Here is a 22,765-nt window from a genome sequence, read left to right on the forward strand (position 1 = left end):
TGTGTAGAAGAAATGATTTGAATAAATGAGAAGAAAAGGAGAAGATGGACAAAAGAGTTCTTCAAAGCACAGGAACAGTAGATTAGTGGGCAGGAATCCAAATGCAGTCAAATCCTTGCATACCTTATCATAGCATTGAAACTCTCCAGCTTGCCGCAAGTGCCGCCGTGCCCAGGATAGCTTTTCGGAAGGGCGAGAAGGATATCTCAGTTCACCAGCAGGACCCATCCCAACTTGAATGCCCTATAAAATAAAGTAACAATCTCTGGTACAGGCTACATTCGGCTACATTTGAAATGGTTTACTACCCATGTATACACCTGAAATCCAGAATCTTATGAGTCAACCAAAAACATCATACTGTTATGACAACTCCAAGATACTCTTTGAAAGTGTCTCAAATATTCCTCATAAAATCCGAATAGGCTTGAATAGGAGATCAACCTCTAAGAATGGGCACCTCATCACATCCCAGGGATATGTATTCCTGGTTTCTTATTCCAAACCTATCTGAATGAGCCAGATCTGGTTCCTTGCCCATCTCTTCAAGCACCCATTGAGGAAGAGAGATCCTTTGACATAGGAAGTAGATAAAAGGGAGAGAAAAAAACTCAGTGCCAATACATCTTTTTTTATTAAAGATGGAGCAATTTATTAGGCAGAGCGAAAAGCAAACCAAACTACACAGGAAAAGAAAAACCGACAACTAGAAAACAAAGAGAATCAGAAGAATAAAAAAAAAAAACTAAAAATCTAAAACTAAAATACAACAGGAACAACAGCCCATGGGCTGGAAAACCTCTCAAGAAAAAAGGACCTTAAGGCACCCAATCCCTCAAGTACAACTTTACCCAATCTAACACCCCTAATGAGGAAAGAATCTTGTTACAAAAGCAACGGTTATTCCTTTCTCTCCAAATAACCCACAGAGCAGCAAGAAGGGCTAATCTCCAGTTCTTCCTACTGAGCTTCCCTAAGTGCCAATATATCATACCGAAAGAATTCAAAAAAAAACCACTGAAGAACAATCCATAACCCATAAACAACACTTGTGCTTTAGATGGATAAATAAAGCGGACAAAAGACCAACAACATCAAATGGAGAAAGAACTCAAGGAATCATAATCCAATAAACAATCTGAACTCATATGATTGAGGAAATCAATAAAGCACCAAAAGGTACAACATAAAAACAATAACAACTTTAGTGCATGTTTGTGTTGTTGCGACTCAAAAAGGCACTAAAATTCCACAACAGGGCCTCACAGGTCACAACCAGAACCCCAGCTCCAAGTCACCAGGTCTCTTGTCACTTGCAGCTGCAGGTACCTTTTAAGTCAGATTAAAAACAGAAAATATCAGATTCTTGTCTTGCACAAAAAGACGAGACCTGGTGATGCCGAGCCACAGGCACCAAATAGTCAGGCCTTGTTTGATTCCAAAAGGATTTTGAGATACAACTACATACAAAGGACCTTGGGACAAAATTAAAATGTGTTTTAAACATGGGGGCCAATAAAATGACCTAAAACCTCAAGCTACCAAAGATTTTTTCACTTCTAATCTCTTTTATTCAATAAACCCAATGACCGATGATATGGTGTCCTAAAGGAGCACTAAAGAACATTTACATGACAGAACAAATAGAATTCTCTCAACTCTGACAGCTTGGAAAAAAATATAAAGAAGGAAACAGCAAAACTCTAAAGATAACAACCACATGCGATAGAGACCCAAGAACATCACAAAAATTACCACAAAGAAGGGCAAGGAGTAAAAAAAAAACAACACTAAAATGACAAAATAAATCAATGAGCACCATAAGGACTCAAGCAAACATTGTGAACATTCAAAGTAGCGAAGAAAGCAATTCCACAATGAAACAACTCAAAACCACTTGCTCACATTGGTACAACATGAAGTGATAAAAATGGTCGATAAAAAAAAAAAATGGTGTTAGTAGGTAGAGGGGGATTTTATTAGACTATTATAGCATGGATGGGTTGGAGATCAAAACCTGAAACATTATGATGGAAAAGGTTGCAGCTCACTTGATGGAAGATATCACCATGGAGACAATAATGAAGGTTGCATGTGGCAAAGGCTGGCTACATGTGCAGTTCAAAAAGAACCTGTGGGAGGCACAGAAAGAACTCCCTAGAGATGCATATCCCACAGGATCTCTGTTTGTCATGTTATTTTGCAAGGTTCACCAATAAGAGATTTTGAATTTTTTCCAAGCATGGTTTTGGAAGACCTAGGGGCTTTTATTGAGTTCAGTTCTATGGTAGGATGGTAGAGTGATACTATGAACTTAAGAGAAAATTGTGTTCCTATTAAAAGGCTTATGCATAATGAAGAAATGGGTATGGCTCCATCGCCTTCAATTCTAATGCTGGACTGTAGAGCTTCTAATATTATCAGGGAAATTTGGGACAATTCACTAGAACAAATGAGGCATCAAACACCTATAATTTATTTTGAAATGAATAAAAGTCGATTTTTTAAAAGGTGATTTTTTTTTTTAAAGAAATATTCTTAAACCATAGAAAAGAAAAAAAACAAACAAACAAACAACAAAAACAAAACAAAACACAAGAAGCAAAGAGAATAACAAAAGAAAAATAGTAAAGAAAAAAATAAAATAAAACTATACAACAGCCAGACCCACCACTAGCCAACCCCAAGAAAACCCCCAACAACTCAAGGCACCCAATCCTAAACAAAGGACTTTGTTGTACACTCTGGCAACAGAAGCTCTCATATTCGAGAAGCAACGTTTATTTCCCTCAAGCCAAATAGACCAAAGAACAACAAGAAAAATGATGTGCCACTTCTTCTTGCCTAAGAGACCTCCATCTTCCGCATGCCACAATCGAAAAAGACCTTCAACAAACGTTGGCATCACCTAGGAACTCCCAGCCATCTGTAACACACAACTCCAACTCTCCGAGGAAAAACAACAATGGATGAAGAGATAATTAACGAATTCTTCATCTTGGAGACAGACTGCAGGCATTGGGCAAAACCATACCCCTTTCCTGAAGGTTATCTATGGTGAGAACACGGGTTTTCCCAACAAATCAGGTGAAAGCTGCAAGTAAGTGTGTGTGTGCGCGCGCGCGCGCATGCATGTGTGCGTGTGTGTGTGGGTAGGTGGGGGGGTTGATCAAATGAAACGAGATGTTGATAAAAAGGGATTGAAAAGGCTCCTGAGCTCTCCAGATTCTTAGTAGGAACATCTTCCTCTCCAGCAGAAGGGAATAAACCCTGCAATCAAGAAAGAAGAGATGTGAGATGCAGGAATTCCTCATCGAAAATATTCCTCCAAAGCAAAAGGACCCAAATACCGTCTTCTCCAGTCCCCCAAGAAACAATCCACCACTAAAATATCCTTTCCAGAGCTTAGGGAAGCTAAAGGCAGGAAGGAAGACCCAAGGGAAGAGGTCCCACACCAGGGGTCCTCCCAAAATCCAATTTGTTCATTATTACCTAGAGCAAACCTAAGTTCTGAAAAGACTTTTAGGGCCAATTTAACAATTCCTTTCCACAGAAAAGAAGACCGATAGAGAGAGAGAGAGGAAGGTTTTGTCTCCCAACCACCTGGGGTTGGACCATATTTTGCTGCAATAACAGACCTCCATAAGTTGGAATTCTCCAAAGCAAACTCCACTGCCATTTACCTAAGAGAGCCTCATTAACCAAATCAAGACACCTTAGCCCAACCCCTCCCTCCACATAGGGGGAGCAAACCTCCTAATAGTTTGCTAAGGGAAACTTTTTAGAGGAGGAGCCCCCATTGCCACAAAAAGTCTCTCCAAAAGTTTATCCATACAATCAATGACCGACTCAGGGCAAGGGAACAAAGACATATAATATTAGGGCAGGTTCAAGAGCGAGGCCTTAATGAGAGTAATCCTACCTCCTAGAGAAAGTAACTTGCTCTTCCAAGGGAAAACTTGATGCAGGATGGCCACGAGATGGGACCCATTGTGGGACTATGCGATTCGGGGACTTGTGCAATGCAGGGGTTGCCCACGGGGAGGACTCGCCTAGGTTTGCCTAAGAGAGCCAGAATATATGGATAAATTGGTGCTCCCCCAACAGATCTGAAGCTTTTGTTGCGTTAGCCGGTTGTCTGCCATCAAAGTGCTATCAGAGCGGGAGCCCAGGGATCAAGTCTCCTCACTGATGTGAGTGGATGATGCGGGGGCATCTTGGTGTGACTTGCCACGGGGTGGGACCCATTGTGGAACCATGCGATTCGGGGAACCGTGCGACGCGTGGGTTGCCCACGGGGAGGACTCACCCAGATTTGCCTCGGAGAGCCATAATATTGGGATAAATTGGTGCTCCCCCAATAGCTCTGGAGCTTTTGGTGTGTTGGCCGGTTGTCAGCTATCAAAGCCTTTCTTTCCATATGCTCTATGATTTTGTCCCACAGGTGCAAGGTTGGTTTTCCCACACAAAGAAGGAAGGCTAAATACATGGTAGGAAGAGAGCCAACACCACAAGCAAAGGATTTGTCAGAGAAACAGTGACATCTCTAAACAAATTGATTCTGAAGAATTCACTTTTTGCAATGTTAACCTTCAGACCTGAAATAACTTGGAACCACCCTATAGTCATATTAAAAAATAAAAAAAAAAATCAACCATAAAATCCTTGGCCTCACTCAAAAAAAGAAGCAAGGAATCATCTACAAACTGAAGGTAACTGATACACTGGAGGAAATTTTCAACCTTAAAACCTTGGAAAAGACCCGCCTCTTGGCTCTTGGAAAGCATGCGGCTGAGAGCCTCCACAACATGAACAAATAGAAAAGGAGATAAAGGGTCCCCATGTCTAAGGCCTCGGGAAGCTCTAAAGAAAACAAAAGAGACCCATTGATTAAAACAAAGAACTTCGCAAAAGAAACACATAAATAAATCAAACCCTTCCATTTAGCCCCAAGACCTATCCAAACCATCATGTTATCCAAAAAACATCATTCCTCATGGTCATAAGCCTTTTCCCCCACCTTGCAATCAACATGCTATCTAGAATCTCTCCTGAAAACAAAAGCACCATGAAAAAGGGGAGATGATATCGGAAGAGCATTCCTCAGTCTTTGACATAAGACCTTTGCTAGGATCCTGTAAGGACTATTGATTAAGCTTGTAGGTCTTAAGTCTTTGAGATTCTCAATACCCTCCAGTTTTGGAATTAAGGCAATAAAGTATAGCCCATTTCAGAAGGCAAACGGCTAAAAAGGAAGGAATCTTCAACCAAACCCATCAAATCATCCTTCAACGAACCGCTAAGATGAGAAATTCTTTATTGTTTCAACATCGGATTTTATTTTTACTTCTAAACAACAAAGAAAATTACAAGAAAGAACAACCATACTACACTTTGGTAAAGTAAGGCAACATGCACTCAATCCAAGCCATCCAAACAGCGGACTCAATGTCGATGATGGGGCATAGCCCAAAATTTCATCCTGATCGGATTCTTCTAACCATCAGTTAAATGACTATTAAACAGATATCAGAAAGAACAAAATTTCCAAGTTTCAAAATTCAATGGGCAAACGACCATCAATTGTGCAATTAGAATCATCTGTTCCTGTGCTATCCGTCGTCCATGGTGGGGCCCACATTTTGGATAGTAAAGACAACTTCCACAGCATAATAATTCAAGAAAGCAATAAACACAACAAGAACCAGAATTCCAAGCAAGAAATTAGGAGAATGTTCGAATACTTACAAGCAGGGATCGCTGCACCACACTCCACACTGATGGAAAGCCATGATTGTGAGCACCTTCAGCCCAAACCGCAACGCCAACTGAACAATGTCCAAATACTCGGCCCAATCATTAACTCCGAGAGCATCTCTTTCAACGATCCCCCACCAGACCTCGACTATGACGCCCTCCATGCCAGAAAACGCCAATGCTCTCAACGAAAATATTATCATTTGGCGTTGAGTCACCAGCCACGACGAGCTATAGGTGTCGGGCGGAAGGGTCACGAAGACGGCAACCGCCTTGTGGGAGGAGTGAGGCTATGGATGGAAGTCGTGCATGAACTAGTTGGGAAAACCGTTAATGGAAGGATCTGAGCCATCTGCACCGAAGGAGGGCTTGGAAGAGTAGATGCGGGAAGAGAAGGTGGGTCCTTGGTGGAGGGAGGGAACGGTCGTGACTAGGGCGAGTCGAACTAGGTTGGAGCGAGTCGTTCGGGTGTAGGGAATCGCGATGCTGCATGGAGGGGGAGAGCAGATCAACATTGCATCGGAGAGAGAGAGAGAGAGAGAGAGAGAGAGAGAGAGAGAGAGAGAGAGAGAGGAGATTTTAAAGAGGAAATGGGAGGGAGATGACATCAGTGGAAATGGGAAAAGGACGAGAATACCCTTCATAGTGTATGATTTTGCGCCACCAGCTAGCTAGACAGGGAGAAAAGGAGGGAAGAGGATTGCGTTCTACCCCTGCCAGGATGGACTTGGTCCTGGCAGGGGCTTTGTGGGACCCATTGTGATGTATTTGTTTTATCCACACTGTCCATCCATTTTAACGGATTGTATTGAGGCATGATCCCAAAAAGGAGGCAGATCCAAGGCTCAAGTGGGCCACATCATAGGAAGTTGTGTTGATCTTGACGCCACCGTTGAAACCTTCCTAGGGCCCACCGTGATGCTTATTTGTCATCCAACCTGTTCACAAGGTCACGTAGACCTGGATGAAGGGAAAATACAAATATCATCTTATTCTATAACTTATATGCCCTTCAAGTGTTTAGTCCTCACACTTTCCAATAGTGTAGGATTTGCCTCCATTTTCATCTGATATGTTAAAATGGAGGGACAACGTGGATAAAACATGTACATTACGTTGTTGGGTCCCACGAAACCCATGCTAATACTGATGCATCCCAAGATAAGAACCGGAATCCTCGTAAAGGCTGGGTTGGGAGGTTGTAAATATAGTTAAAATGAAATTCATTTTTCAATTATACTCTAATTTAAATGGAATCTAAAGTTATATTTGAGTTGGAGTAAAGGGCAGGAAATGGAATGCTTTTGAACTCTTCAATGTTGATAAGAACATGTGTAATATCTCAAATCAACTTTAATATTTCAAATTAGTATTTATATATGATATTTGAGAAAATGACTATGATAAGCCCATTGAAATATAGACTTTGGCCAAAGATGAGAAAATTCCAAACCTTGGGTAGGCTGTAAATGCAAGGATCACAAGCAACTTGCCAACAATTTTTACCGTTCATTCAATCTTAGACAGTTTAGATCATTCTATCGGTGTGATTTTCGTGATGCGGGTGATAATTTGATTGTTTTGAAGCATCATCAATGTGCTAAGTGTATGGTGAATTAGGAGCATAGCGACACTTAAAAAGGCGTTTTACACCAATTACTTTTAAATCTCTACTCTTTCTTAGGATTTTAAATCAGCCTCATTTACTCTCCATTCTAGTTACCGCCATTTACTTCCATTTAAATATTAGGCATTGAAATCCCTCAACAGGTGCAAAAGAAATCTCAGAACAAATCAAACAATAATAAAAAATAAAAAAGAATAAGCAAACAAAGAATACATAGATTTTTGGATGAACCATCTAAATCAAAGGCTTCAAAGTAGATTGGCTTGGATCATAGCACGGTGGGGCGGGAGGGGCAACAGGTGGGCCACCTTCTTGCGGCAAACCTCAAAACCAAAAACACTGGAAAGAAAGAAACCTCAACCTCTGCTTGCATTTTCCACACGAGTCTCAGTCTGTGACTGTCGAAAATCTCACTATAGAATTGTATTGAAATGGAATTTCAGATGATTTCTCGGTGCTGTTACAAAAAATACATAGCTCATGTTACAGTGTATAAACAAGAGACGGAAGGCATTTCAGTAATATGCAAAATCTATTCCCACTTCATATGTTTGCACTTCCTCAACTCCTAACACAACATCTGAAGATCGGAGTGAGTCCCTCCCTCCCAAACCTAACTTGGCCTGAAAAGTGCTGGCGTCTAACATCCGCTTAACAAACCGAACAAAGCAGCTCCAATTATCAGGCTCAAACATGTTTTTATCCATCCTCACAAAGTTGAAAGAGAGAGATTTCTTGGGCATTCCATCCATGTAAAGCTTCGAGTTCTTCACAATCTGCTCCAACGATATATCACCATACCACCTTGTGGAGTTCTCGCCCATGAGCGGTATCTCGCTATTCCTAGTGGTAGACATAACTTGTCTGACAAACACTTCGGGTTTGCTCATCCGGTCAATCTTTATCTCATCTTTGTCTTAGAGGTCGAAGCATTTGCAGCACAAGGTCATGTTCTACCTGCCGAGCATGCAGAGGTAGCCATCATTGATCAATGTATTGTTATAGCCAGCTGTTAATTCAGACAGATGAGAGCGCGTAGTGTAGTGCCAGTGAATGGCAGCCACTTTTGCTGAAATCTTAACACCAGTACCCAAGAAGATGGTCGGTGCTGCCATGGAGAGCCTCTCCCCATGTTGAAGCAGCATCCCAGAATACCACTTGATAAAGAACTGACCATAGGGTGTGTTCCAAGTACCATCATTGCTTCTGAAGAAGCCTGGATCGTGCGTCCGGCAATCAGCACTAAGAGGATCCGCATTTCCCCACTCAGGCTTCCCAACATTTTGTGCATGGGCATTCAGCGAAGCAATCATGTACTGACATGTGAAAGAAGAAAGGAGATCGATACAAAGCGTTGTGTAGAAGAAATGATTTGAATAAATGAGAAGAAAAGGAGAAGATGGACAAAAGAGTTCTTCAAAGCACAGGAACAGTAGATTAGTGGGCAGGAATCCAAATGCAGTCAAATCCTTGCATACCTTATCATAGCATTGAAACTCTCCAGCTTGCCGCAAGTGCCGCCGTGCCTAGGATAGCTTTTCGGAAGGGCGAGAAGGATATCTCAGTTCACCAGTAGGACCCATCCCAACTTGAATGCCGTGTAAAATAAAGTAACTCTCTGGTACAGGCTACATTCGGCTACATTTGAAATGGTTTACAACCCATGTATACACCTGAAATCCAGAATCTTATGAGTCAACCAAAAACATCTTACTGTTATGACAACTCCAAGATACTCTCTGAAAGTGTCTCAAAAATTTCTCATAAAACCCGAATAGGCTTGAATAGGAGATCGACCTCTAAGAATGGGCACCTCATCCCATCTCAGGGATATGTATTCCTGGTTTCTTTTTCCAAACCTGTCTGAATGAACCAAATCTGGTTCCTTGTCCGTCTCTTCAAGCACCCATTGAGGAAGAGGGATCCTTTGACATAGGAAGTAGACAAAATGGAGAAAAAAAAAACTCAGTTCCAATACATCTTTTTTTATTAAAGATGAAGCAATTTATTAGGCAGAGAGAAAAGCAAACCAAACTACACGAGAAAAGAAAAACCTACAATTAGAAAACAAAGAGAATCAGAAGAAATTTTTAAAAAAAAAAAAACCTAAAAAATTAAGACTAAAATACAACAGGAACAACAGCCCATGGGCTGGAAAACCTCTCAGGAAAAAAGGACCTTAGGGCACCCAATCCCTCAAGTACAACTTTACCCAATCTAACACCCCTAATGAGGAAAGACTATTGTTACAAAAGCAACAGTTATTCCTTTCTCTCCAAATAACCCACAGAGCAGCAAAAAGGGCTAATCCCTAGTTCTTCCTACCGAGCTTCCCTCAGTGCCAATATATCATATCGAAAGATTTCAAAAAGGTATTTATACATATTATATCCGATTAGAAACAAAACATGTACTTATACAAAATTTGCGCCCAATGTCGATCTGACTGTCAATTGAATCAACACCTTTGTCAATCGAATTGACACCTGTGTCGATCGAATTGATACCTTTGCTGATCGAATCGATCACGTCTAAAAACATCCAGAGAGTGAACTTAACAAACCATCCCAAGGAGTGCATGTTGCAGCCCTTGCTAAACTAGGAGAGACCTCCATAGTTGAAAATTATTTTTACTTGTGAACCTCTCTATCTTAAACTTCACATTCGATCTCCTTGATACCATGTTTCAAGATTCAATTTTATAACCCAACCTATGTTCTAATACCTACTTGTTGGGCATTGAAACCCCTTAACAGCCGTACAGCAACATCAGAATGAATCAAACACGTAATAAAAAAACGAAAAAGAACAAGCTTAACACAAATAATACAAAAAAAAAAAAAAAAAAAATCACGTGGAAAACTCTTGCGGGAAAAAAACATAACACAAAGCGACAATCAATCCACTATGATCAGAAGAATACAATAGATAGAACAACTTGTATATGGAAACCTTAGCTATCCCCTTCAAAACTCTCTTTAGCTCTCAAACTTTATTCATCTTAACCCTTTTTTTTTTTCCTTTTTTTAGGTTAGCTTGTTAAGTACACACCCATGTCAGTACACACACTCCATGTTAGCCACCCCCGCTAGGGATCGATACCAAGACCTCAAGTGTTGAAACGAGGTATCTCTACTCAGTCTGCCAGTTGAACTATGGATCTGGGTGTTATTCATCTTAACCCTAATCACATAATTAAAAGGTATTTATTCATCCTGTACTTGATTAGAAACAAAACCCACATTTACATAAAACTTGTGCACATTGTTGATTAAATCGATACCTTTGTCGATTGAATAAAAAATTCTGCTTTTGGCACTAGGATTAAAGGCACTCGATCAACACCAAATACATTTCTTACTACATTTACTCATAATTCCTCTCATTTAATCCCATCTAAACAACTCCTACAACTCTATGGTGCCCACCACTTGTATATGTAAAATCCACTTCATGCGCCCTATTCTATCCTCTAATATAAGCTCAGGAGAAAAAAAATCACCAGATAAACAACTCAATTGTGCCACTCGAGGAGGAACAATAGTGATGGGATGCCAACTATAGTTTCTTAGGGGCGAGCATGTTGTGCTTCTTTCATTAAACCTGTCAATCAGGCGTAACACACCTGGAGCAATATAGGAAAAATTATCTTGATCCAAAACTTATACAGGCCACACCATATGAACTTATGTTAGGAAAAATTATCTTATGTAATGACAGCGTGACATCAACTCCATACACCCATAGCATCGAGTTAAGTTAGGGTGTTGTAATGACCGTGTGACATCCATTCCATATATCTATAGCATAGCTTAAGTTAGGATGCTATTGAAAAAATATTGCATTTTAAAATTTACACCAAAAACCGAGCACCTCCCTCCCCCCTATTTTTATTCCATTTTTCTCTCCCCTGAGCTTCGAGGTCTGCTAGAACACATTCCAATCTATTATTATAATAGGATACATGGGGACTTCAGCCTTTAAATCTAGGTATCTTCCAATCATCCAAATCATTTACATGATTAGACTCACTTTTTTTTCTTTTTTTTTTGTAGTGGACAGATAACAAACTAAAGCTCTCTAATAGATTAATTCAATCCTTCGATAATTTAGCTCTTTCATTTGAACATGGATGGCCACAGTCACCTTTTGACGCAGGGATGAACGTGATGAGTTCGATCACCGTCTCCCTCAATGATAACTATTCCGAATCTATGGAACTTCTCTGGACTCCTCACAGAGGCCACGAGAAAGAAAGCAAGCAAAATAGAAAATAAATTCTATAAAATTCAAAATTGATTAATTTAAATAGGGGTAGCAAGCAATGGGAGAGAAATCAGAAGAAAACTACAACTAAAACTCATAGAATTCGCAGTAAACTTACTATTTATAGATGGTCATGATGTCTACTAGTGCGCAAGGTTTTCTGCCAAAAATCATAAGTGTCCTATTTGGCTTCACCAAGCTGTTCTCCCAATTATTCTAAGCCCTTTTCATGTTGGACACAACTCCTAAAGCCCAACGGATGAAGAGTTATAATCAAACTAAAACTTATTATTTATAGTAAAAACGGAATTAAAATAAGGAAACGACCGTGGATCCAAGGGTATTTCGCAAATCTGGCTTGTGCAACCCGGCGTAGCAGGGTTGGTTGGATAAAGTAGCTCGTTCTACCCCAAAATCATATATTTTACGCCTGATAACTCATTCCGGATTGTGAGATACACTTGGTCTAAGCTCCGACGGTCCGGATCACTTTTGTCGTCGACCGGGCCTTTTCTGATCCATCTTGGCCATGAAACTGTCCGCGACCCGCTCTACATCACCTCTGCATAATCGAAGGGTTGAAATCCAATCTAAGAGTTTTTCTGTAATCCCTCGCCCAAGGGTCAGTGTTACGCCTGTTACATAGGCCCACTGGATTCTTGTTAGCCTGTTTTTTAAGCCCAGCAAATGGAAGGGTTGGAGCTGGACTCGAACATGAGAATACCCACATTTACACTGTTAATGGGTGGTGTTGGGCCTAAAATTAAAGGCCCGCAGATAAATGGGCCGGGCCAATACGGACTTTTAGGCCTGATTAGTAATCGGGTCAGCCACTGGCTGACATCGAGCTGGCCAAGACTAGGTCCATTTCCAACACTAGGTACGATATTGGACCATACACGATGACTATACATGTGGAATACCGTCCACCAATCCTGATGATCCAGATCATGGTGCTTACTCTTTGAAAAAATGATCCTAACCGTTTGATTTATTTATTTTATTTTCATCCATCCATTTGATGGCCCACCAATCTAGCAGCTAAACCATCCAAATCCCGTAGAAATTTGGCCATACCCATCCAGAGTGGGACCCGTGGATGATAATAATAACAATATTTACTACTTCAGAAAGGTTATGAAACCAATGAGCCCAGAAAGGCCAGGGATTGGAAAATAGCAGTTAGGTGTCCATTACCCCTAACACATCATCGCCACCTAGAGGAAGAGAAGTGACTAACAGAATGAGAGAAGAAGAGAGAACACCTTTAGACAACTCTCAGTGTGTTGCCTGGTCCCGCTCTAAGTAGTGGCGTGTTGGCTCATCTCCTTTCCTCTCCGCATCTGGTAGACAAGCTTCTCAACCAAAGGTACATGCGAACTATAATTAATTCTAGTTGTAGAATTTTTATTTAGATTTAAATATGATAATATCTAAACAGATATCTTTAAAGTTAACATATAAAATATGGACTTCAAAGAAATTTAATTTTACATTACGTTTTGAAAACTCAACACAGAGCTGATAAAGCCGGAAGTTTGTTATTAATTAGGGTGATGAATTTTGAAATGGACGGCCTGGATAGAGGTTGAGTCAAGTTATGGGCCACTTTGTAGCAAACCTCAAAACCAAGAACACTGGAAAGAAAGGGACCTCAACCTCTGCATGCATTTTCCCTGCAACTCTGCCGCTGTAAAAAAATCTCACAAAAGAATTGTATTGAAATGTAATTTCAGATTATTTCTCAGCGCCGGTACAAAGAATACACAGCTCATGTTACAGTGTATAGACTGAGAGACAGGAGGCATTTCAGTAACATGCAAAATCTATTCGCACTTCCTCAGCTCCTAACTCAGCATCTGAAGATCGGTGTGATTCCCTCCCTCCGAAACCTAACTTGGCCTGAAAAGTCCTTCCATCCGACATCTGCATAACAAACTGAACAAAGCAGCTCCAATTATCAGACTCAAACATGTGTCCATCCATCCTCAAAAAGTTGAAAGAGAGAGACTTTGTGGGCATGCCATCCATGTAAAGCTTCGAGTTCTTCACAATCGGCTCCAATGATGTATCATCGCACCTCTTTGTGGAGTTCTCACCCATGAGAGGTATCTTGCTCTTCCTAGAGGTAGATATGCCTTGTCTGACGAACCCTTCTGGGCTGCTGCTCTGGTCAATCTTCAACTCATCCTCATCTCGCATGTCAAAGCACGTGCAGCACAAGGTCATGTTGTACCTACTGAGCATGCGAGTGATTGGGAAGTAGCCATCTCTAGTCAAAGTATTGTAATAGCCGGCTGTTAACTCAAATGGATGAGAGCTCTGTAAACCGAGAGGAGCTGAAAGCTTTTATGTATTTGAGACAACCCAAAAGGGTTGAATATATAGAGATTACAGTATCTATACATGGAAAGAAATAAAATCAGAATCATCTACCTATGGAAAACCAACTATATAAGGTATGCTAGCTATACAAGATATATTTCAGTCTGTCTAACATCCCCCCTCAAACTAATGCGGGTCATCAACAAGTAATAGTTTGCCAACGAGAAATGAGTGACGTGCAGAAGTTAGGGACTTGGTGAAAATGTTTGCAATCTGATCATGGGATGCAACATGTGGTAGAGAAATGAGCCCAAACTGAAATTTCTCACGGATAAAGTGACAATTAACTTCAATATGCTTCGTCTGTTCATGAAAAACCGGGTTAGAGGCAATCTGAATGGCACTGAGATTATCAACATGGAGTGGAGTAGGATTCTGCACAGGAATGCCGAAGTCGGAAAGAAGTCCACGTAACCAAACAAGCTCACTACACGCAGCAGACATCGCTCGATACTCGGCTTCTGTGCTTGATTTGGAAACAGTGGCCTGCTTCTTACACTTCCAAGAGATGAGAGAAGTGCAGAGAAAAACACAGTAGCCAGTGGTAGATCTTCGTGTGAGAGCGCAACCAGCCCAATCAGCATCCGAATAAGCACAAAGGTCCAGAGTCGCCGTGGAGGAGAAGAACAGTGATCGATCTAGAGTCCCACGTAGGTACCGTATGATGCGTAACACCGTAGTCATATGAAGAGTCCGAGGAGCAGATACAAACTGACTGACGACTTGGACAGCATAGGCAATATCAGGCGAGTCATAGTTAAGTAAACCAGACTCCCAACCAAACGACGATATAAGTCAGGCTGTGCAAGTAAATCACCATCGTCACGGCCATAATGAATGTTAAGTTCTAAGGGAGTCTGAACTGTTTTCTGATCTGTCAATGATGCCAAAGCGAGAAGATCCTTGGCATATTTACGCTGGCTGACCAGGATCCCACGTTTAGAACGTTAAATTTCAAGCCCAAGAAAGTATGTAAGATGGCCGAGGTCTTTCATCTTGAAGGAGGATTGCAGAACTTCCTTTAAAGCCGAGATACCAGCAGTATCGCTACCAGTCAGTAGGAGGTTGTCAACATAGACCAGAACAATGACAATTCCGTGAGCAGTGATGCGCAAAAATAAGGATGGGTCATGACCACTTTGAGTAAAGCCAGCACCCGTAACAACATCGTGAAAACGTTGGAACCATGCCCGAGGTGCCTGTTTGAGGCCGTACAGGGCTTTCTTTAGGCAACATACCTTATTGTCAGGGATTAAGGAGCCAGGAGGAGGTTTCAAATACACGGTTTCTTGAAGATCTCCATGAAGAAAGGCATTTTTCACATCCATCTGAGCGAGTGGCCATGAGCGAACAGAAGATATAGCCAGAAGGGTACGAACAGTTTTCATCTTGGACACGGGAGCGAAAGTCTCATCATAATCAATTCCGTATTCCTGTTTGTATCCCTGAGCGACAAGTCGAGCCTTGTATCGATCCAATGATCCATCAGACTTGAGTTTGACCGAATAAATCTATTTGCTACAAATTAGCTGTTGGTCAGCAGGTCGAGTGACAATGTCTCACGTATGATTATCTTCCAATGCTGCAAGTTCTTCTGCCATAACCTTCTTCCAACAATCATGAGTGGCTTCCTGAGAGTATGAAGGAGGAATAGAAACGGTATCCAGAGTAGCATTCATGGCAGACATAGAGCAAATCAACCGATCAGGCGCTCGATGTTCACGAGCGGAACGACGGATCGAGGTAAGTTCGGGATCAGCAACGGGTACAGTAGGTTCGGGTTGAGTAATAGGTGGTGGATCTATACGTGGTCGACGTGAGTAAACCTGCAACGGACGAGGGAGAGTACTTGAGGCAAACGGAATTTCTGGAAAGGCAGTTAGACCGGGAGAGTTTGGAGTGTGCGGAGGAGGAAGAGATGAATGAAAAGCAATGTGCTTAAGAAAAACAACATGTCGTGAAACCCGAACACGACGAGAAACCGGATCATAACATCGAAAACCCTTCTGAGTTTCCCCAAATCCCAAGTACATATATTTGACTGATTTTGGAGATAGTTTGTTACGTTCACGTGAAGCCAAGTGAACATAACAGATACAACCAAAAACACGAAATGTGGAATATGCAGGAGGTAAGCCAGTGAGAACAGAGTAAGGAGATTTACTGTTCAGAACTTTGGTTGGCATCCGGTTAATCAAGTAGACGGAATGTAACATTGCTTCAGCCTAGAAAGAACAAGGAACACTCATAGCTGTCATCAGGGTGTTGGCAGTTTCAACAATATGACGATTTTTTCTTTCAGCCACCTCGTTCTGTTGTGGAGTATCAGAACAGGTGGTTTGATGAATAATTTCATGCCCTTGAAGAAATGTACGAAAATCAGTTGAGAGATATTCCCCCCCTGAGTCAGAGCGGAGAGTTTGACCTGAAACCCGAAATTGAGTCTTCACCATAGAGTGAAATAACTTGAATTTTTCAAAAACCTGTGACTTCGATTGCAGAAAGTAAATCCAAGTGTAACGTGTGAAATCATCAATGAATATAACATAGTATCGTAACCCAGAGAGAGACATAATTGGTGAAGGACCCCAGACATCCGTATGCACAAGTTCAAACATAGAAGATGATTTTGTAGTACTTAGGGAAAATGGAACACACTTACTTTTTGAAAGACAACAGGAAGAACAAGAATAATCCAAATCATTTTTATTAAGAGAAATATTCCCTAACATGCCAGACGAAATTAACTGAAGTAACCGATCGGAATGTGGATGACCCAGGCGAAAGTGTCATAGTTTCCACAATTTATTTACCAAAGAAATATCTGATGAAGAAGGAGAAAAGAAACAACGAGCCGGAGTGACAGATGGATCAAAATCCAGCACGTACAGACGACCATGCCGCCTACCCCTCCCAAGTACCTTCCCCGTCGCCAGATCCTGCACAAAACAACAGTTGGGAAGAAATATGACTAAGCAGTTATTTGATGTGAGTTGACCAACTGAAATTAAATTGGAGGAGAGGTTAGGGACATGAAACACATCACGAAGGGTGAACTGGCGATGAGCAGAAGGAGAGAAAGTCAATGATCCAACAGACTGAATAGGTAGTCTAGTGCCATCCGCAGTAGAAATAGCCTGATTGCCGGTGTAGGGACGAATGTCACGAAGATGGGATACAGCACCGATCATATGATTGGAAGCACCCGAATCGAAGAACCATGTAGAAGATGGGGATATACCTGACATACCGGCCGCAGAAAGGGCCTGAACGATTTGCTGGAGCATCACAGGAGTCAACGGAGATGAAAGACCTTCAGCAGAAACAGTAGATGGAGAATCAGTAACAGTCGGCTCAGAAGAAATAGTGGCAGTAGTAGCAGAAAGAGCACGACCACGGCCACGGCCACGACCACCACGTCCACGGACAGAAGAAGATGCATATGCACGTGTACGACAGTCTTGAATACCATGACCAGTTCGTCGACAATAAGCGCACCATTCTTTGCATTGAGCGACAACATGACCCACCTTGTTGCAGCCGCGACAGGTTAAAAGAGAGGAGCCACGTGTTGGTGTAGTGGTGGACACAGCAAGCACCATATCAGATGATCCCGGAGTCGAGGAAGGAAGTAATAAAACTTTCAGTCGTTGTTCCTCAGGCAATAGATCATTAATAACCGAATTCAATGAAGGAGTAGGGCTACGGTTCAAGAGAGCAGCTCGACAATGCTCGAATTCAGGACGCAGTTTCATAAGAAATTGGCGAACTTGCGCACTCTCACGCATAGTTTGGAAAATCCTAAAGTCATTAGGAAATATTGGATCCATCAAGGCCATCTCAGTCCAAATTGTGACAATTTTAGAATAAAATAATTGAATACTGTCGTCACCCTGAGTAAGATTAACGAGATCCTGTTCCAGACGATATGACCGGGCCGCATTACTTTGTTGATAAATTGTCTGAAGATGGTCCCACATTGCCTTAGCTGTGCGATGAGGTGTGAGGCCAACAGCAATGGACCGATCGACCGAATCGAGAATCCAAGTAATAATCCGTCCATTGTTCATTTCCCAATCAGCCAATTTATAGGCATCCGTGAAAGTGGGAATAGTAACAGATCCATCAATTAGTCCCCACAAACCACGACCCTTCAGGAAGTTCTGAAAATGGATGGCCCATAGTGAATAGTTGGTACCATCAAAACTACACCTTGGGGCCTCTGTACGTGATGAGTTCTTGTCCATTGATCGGAATTAATATAAAGCACGCAAAGAGTTGCAGCAGAAGAATGTTTTAGGTGTACCGTACAGCCGGAGATATCCAACGGGTAGCAGTATCTGGATCTTGGCGGAATAGGAACAGCAACAGGACCTCTGGATCTGGAAAATGTAGATCCGGCGACGCAGCAGCAACAGCAACAGATTGTCAACAGATCTGGATGGGAGCAACAGATCTGGATGAGGTTGCTGGAACTTTAAGAGAACGAGCAACAGATCTGGATGAGGTGACCGGGCGACGCTGGATGAGCAGAGGGGCGACGCTGGACGAGCAGTGGTGGTCGGACGGGTGGTCAGACGGGCAGAGGGTGGTCGGATCTTCAACAGGGGACGGTCGGACGACACAGGGTGGTCGGATCTTCAACAGGGGACGGTCGGACGCGCAGGGGTGGTCGGATCTTCAACAGGGGACGGTCGGACGATGCAGGGGTGGTCGAATCTTCAATAGGGGCCGCGGGACGAGCAGCAGATGGCGCTGGACGAGCAGAGGGATGATCGGACGACGCAACAGGGGTGGCCGGACGACGCAGGGGTGGTCGGATTTGACAGGTGGTGCCGGATTTGGATCAGTGATGCTTTGATACCATGTAAACCGAGAGGAGCTGAAAGCTTTTGTGTATTTGAGACAACCCAAAGGGGTTGAATATATAGAGATTACAGTATCTATACAAGGAAAGAAATAAAATCAGAATCATCTACCTATGGAAAACCAACTATATAAGGTATGCTAGCTATACAAGGTATATTTCAGTCTGTCTAACAAGCTCGTGCTGTAGTGCCAGTGAATGCCAGCTACTTTTGCTGAAATCTTTACACCAGTACCAAAGAAGATGGCCACTGCAGCCATGGAAAGCCTCTCTCCATGTTGAAGCAGCATTCTAGCATACCATTCAAGAAAGAAATGACCATAGGGTGTGTTCCAAGTACCATCATCACTTCGGAAGAAGCTTGTATCTTCTGGAGCGTGCGTCAGGCTATCAGCATCGAGAGGATCCGCATTTCCCCACTCAGGCATCCCAACATTTTGTGCACAGGCATTCAACGAAGCAATCATGTACCGACATGTGAAAGAAGAAACAAGATCGATGCAAAGCAAGGTGTAGAAGACATGATTTGAATAAATGAGAATATTAACAAAATAGTTCTTCAATGCACAAGAACAGTAGATTAGTGGACGGGAATCCAAATGCAGACGAATCCACTTGGCTACCTTATCATAGCACCGAAACTCTCCAATTTCCCACGAGTGCCGCCATGACCAGGACAACTTCTCGGAAGGGCGAGAAGGATATCTCAGTTCACCAGCAGGACCCATCCCAACTTGAATGCCTTGCAAACTAAAGTAACAATCGCTGGTGAAGCCTACATTTGAAATGGTTTGCAACCCATTTGTGCACCCAAAATGCAGAATCTGATGAGTTGACGGATAACATCTTACTGTTATGACCACTCCAAGATACTCTCTGAAAGTGTTTCGAAAATTCATCATAAAATCCAAATAGACTTTAATAGGAGATCGACCTCTAAGAATGGGCACTTCAATGCATCCCAGGGATATGTATTCCTGGTTTCTTATTCCAAACCTGTCCAAATGAGCCAAATCCGGTTCCTTGTCCATCTCTTCAAGCACCCATTGAAGAAGAAGGATCCTTTGATGTAGGAAGTGGAAAGGGGGGGCTGGTGGTTTGTGGAATCCCTCAGTCCCAATACATCATATCAAAAGATTTCAAAGGAAGAGAAAAAAAAAATGAAGAAAAATCCATAACCCATAAACAACCACTCATGCTTAAGATGGATAAATAATGCAGACAAAGAAAAAACAATGATAACATCAAATGGAGAAAGAACTCAAGGCATCATAATTCAATAAACAATCTAAACTCATATGATTGAGGAAATCAATAATGCACCAAAAGGTATAGGATAAAAACAATAACAACATTAGCGCATGTTTGGTTGTCACAACTCAAAAAGGATTAAAATTCCACAAAAGGCCTCAACCAGCAGCCCAGCTCCACATCACCAGGTCTCTTGTCGCTTGCAGTTTGTTTTTAAGTCAGAGTAAAAGCAGAAAATATCAGATTCTTTTCTTTCACAAAAAGACGAGACCTGGAGATGTGTAGCCACAGGCCCCAAATTAAAAAATGTTCTAAGCATTTCGACCAATCAAAGGACCTAAAACCTCAGAAGCTACCAAAGATTGTTTTACTTCTGGTCTCTTTTATTCAATAAACCCTACTATAAATGGTACGGTGTCCCTAGGGAGCACCAAAGAACATTTTCGTGACAGAACAAGCAAAAAGAAGGAAACAGCAAAACATAAAAGATAAGAACCAACAGGGACGGAGACCCAAGAACAGCACAAAAATTACTAGAAAGAAAGGCAAGGAGTAAACAAAAAACAAATACTAAAATGGCAAAATAAATCAACGAGTGCCATAAAGATTCAAGCAAACATTTTCAAAGCAGTGAAGAAAGCGATTCAAAACCACCTGCTCACATTGGTACAACATTAAGTGATAAAAATTCGGGGGGTGGGTGGGTGGGGTGGGGTGTGCTATTATAGCACGGATGGGTTGGAGGTCAAAACTGGAAACATTATAATGGAAAAGGCTAATGCAGCTTACTTGATGGAAGATATTGCTGTGGAGATAATAGTGTAGGTTGCATGTGGCAAAAGCTGGCTATATGAGCAGTCAAAGCGAACCAGTGGGAGACACAAAAACAACTCTGTAGTGGTGCATATCCCGCAGGATCTCTGTTTGACCTGTTATTTTGCAAGGTTCACCAGGCAGAGATTTTGAATTTTTCTAAGCATCGGTTTGGAAGACCTAGAGACTTTTACTGAACTCAGTTCTATGGGAGGATAGCAGAGTGATACTATGGACTTGAGAGAAAATTGCAGTCCTATTAAAAGGCTTATGCATAATGAAGAAATGGGTATGGCAGTGGTTCCATTGCCTTCAATTATGGTGCTGGGATGTAGAGCTTCTAATGATATCGAGGAAAATTGGGACAATTCATTAGAATATGTGGTAAAATGCAGGCAGAAAAGGTGTCTTCCAGATACCGCAGTCTGAGGAAAGATGGGGAATTGGGTGATGAACCTCTCTAATGGCAGAATGGTGAGAGAGTTCTACCTCAGGAAGGGATTAGTTAGATGCCAGAGTTGTTGGAGAGTCAGGAAGCATCATCATCATCATAGCCTTATCCCCACTAATTGGGGTCCACTAGATGAATCCTATTACATCATTCCACTCTACCACTGGCCATAACTTCAGTTATAGACCAAAGGGCTTCAAGTCTATTCTCACTTACCCCCACCCACATCTTTTTGGACCTTTCCCTTGCCCTTTTAGAGCCTTTAACTTGTACCAATTCACTCCTAATTTGTGTAGTTCTTAGTCTCTGATGCACATGACCAAACCATCTAAATTCTATGTTCCTTCATATTATCACCTATTGGTGCTACTCCTAAATTCCCTCGAATGCATTCATTTCTAATTCTGTCCTTGTTTTGCCACTAATCCAATCTCAACATCCTCATTTCAGCTACACTCATCCTATGAAGTATGAACATGTTGTTCCTTAACAGCCCAGCATTTTGCCATAAAGCATGGCAGGTCTTATAGCCATCCCATAAAATTTCCCTTTTGTCGAGGTTCTGTTGAGGTTCATATAATAAATTTGTTGAGGATAATCCCCCAAGTTTTGCAACCCGACTGCTAATCATGTTAACCACAGAGAAGCTTCAAATTATGAAGATGGTGGTAATTCTTGAGATGATGAATATGCAATCTGACAAATTGGAAAGTGGAACAGAGAAGTCCAGCAGAAGTAGGTTGTGATTAGATACTTATAACTGCACATTGGTGCTTTGGATGCCATACAAGGCTCTATTCTAGATACAAGTGCAAGCTTGGTTGATAAGGCAAAGTCCACAATGAGATCAGGGGAAGGAGCAATTTCCAAAAGTTGAAGGGAGGTAACTCAATGTTGTCAGCAAGGGTTTTGTCCTGTATAAAATCTTAAACATCGACATAATGTGTACACTAGCTTGGCTACAGCTAAGAAATTTGGCCTTTATTCTCCAGATGACAAACACAAAAGGCCCTGAGAAATGCCAAAAAAAAAAGGGACAGAAGGGAGCAATATCATTGGGAATGGAGTAAAGATCAGGTTCTCAGACCTCCTTGCATTGCATCCTTTATACAAGCAAATAAACAGATAATTGACCACTATCGCAGAATCACATCCATCACCATCCGTTGTGATATTCAAGACATGCATCAGATTAAGTAACTCAAATGTTTCAAGGATGAGTCCAGCAAATTTGCATTGTGTTTCAGCATAAAAATCTCCGGTTCCTTACCATGAAATGCCACTTCACATGAACTAAAAGACATTGCACAAAGCTCTTAGCACAAGTCCAATGGGTGCAGCAAGCTAC

The 22,765-nt window shown here is 41.8% G+C and overlaps 2 protein-coding genes across 3 annotated transcripts in view; both read right to left on the minus strand.

Annotated features, from left to right (window-relative positions):
- LOC131245236 (beta-amylase 2, chloroplastic-like) overlaps positions 1-22,765 on the minus strand; it is a 30,411-nt gene that overhangs the window by 964 nt on the left and 6,682 nt on the right. Inside the window, exons 2-3 of one of the 2 annotated variants that reach the window (XM_058244547.1) lie at positions 19,754-19,964; positions 124-243 (exon numbers count right to left, since the gene is read on the minus strand). In XM_058244547.1, the coding sequence (XP_058100530.1) occupies positions 124-243; positions 19,754-19,964 (331 nt within the window). Of the gene's footprint in view, positions 1-123; positions 244-444; positions 1,159-19,753; positions 19,965-22,765 lie in introns of those variants that run through there. The other variant, XM_058244548.1, reaches the window with a different exon arrangement.
- On the minus strand, positions 7,725-8,350 carry LOC131245238 (beta-amylase 1, chloroplastic-like). The gene is made up of 2 exons (XM_058244549.1): positions 7,927-8,350; positions 7,725-7,841 (listed from the first exon to the last, which is right to left on the minus strand). Exons 1-2 carry the CDS (start codon positions 8,272-8,274, stop codon positions 7,824-7,826), a joined length of 366 nt encoding a protein of 121 aa, XP_058100532.1. The 5' UTR covers positions 8,275-8,350; the 3' UTR covers positions 7,725-7,823.

The sequence above is a fragment of the Magnolia sinica genome, chromosome 5 (assembly GCF_029962835.1).
Source record: "Magnolia sinica isolate HGM2019 chromosome 5, MsV1, whole genome shotgun sequence".
Lineage (NCBI taxonomy): Eukaryota > Viridiplantae > Streptophyta > Magnoliopsida > Magnoliales > Magnoliaceae > Magnolia > Magnolia sinica.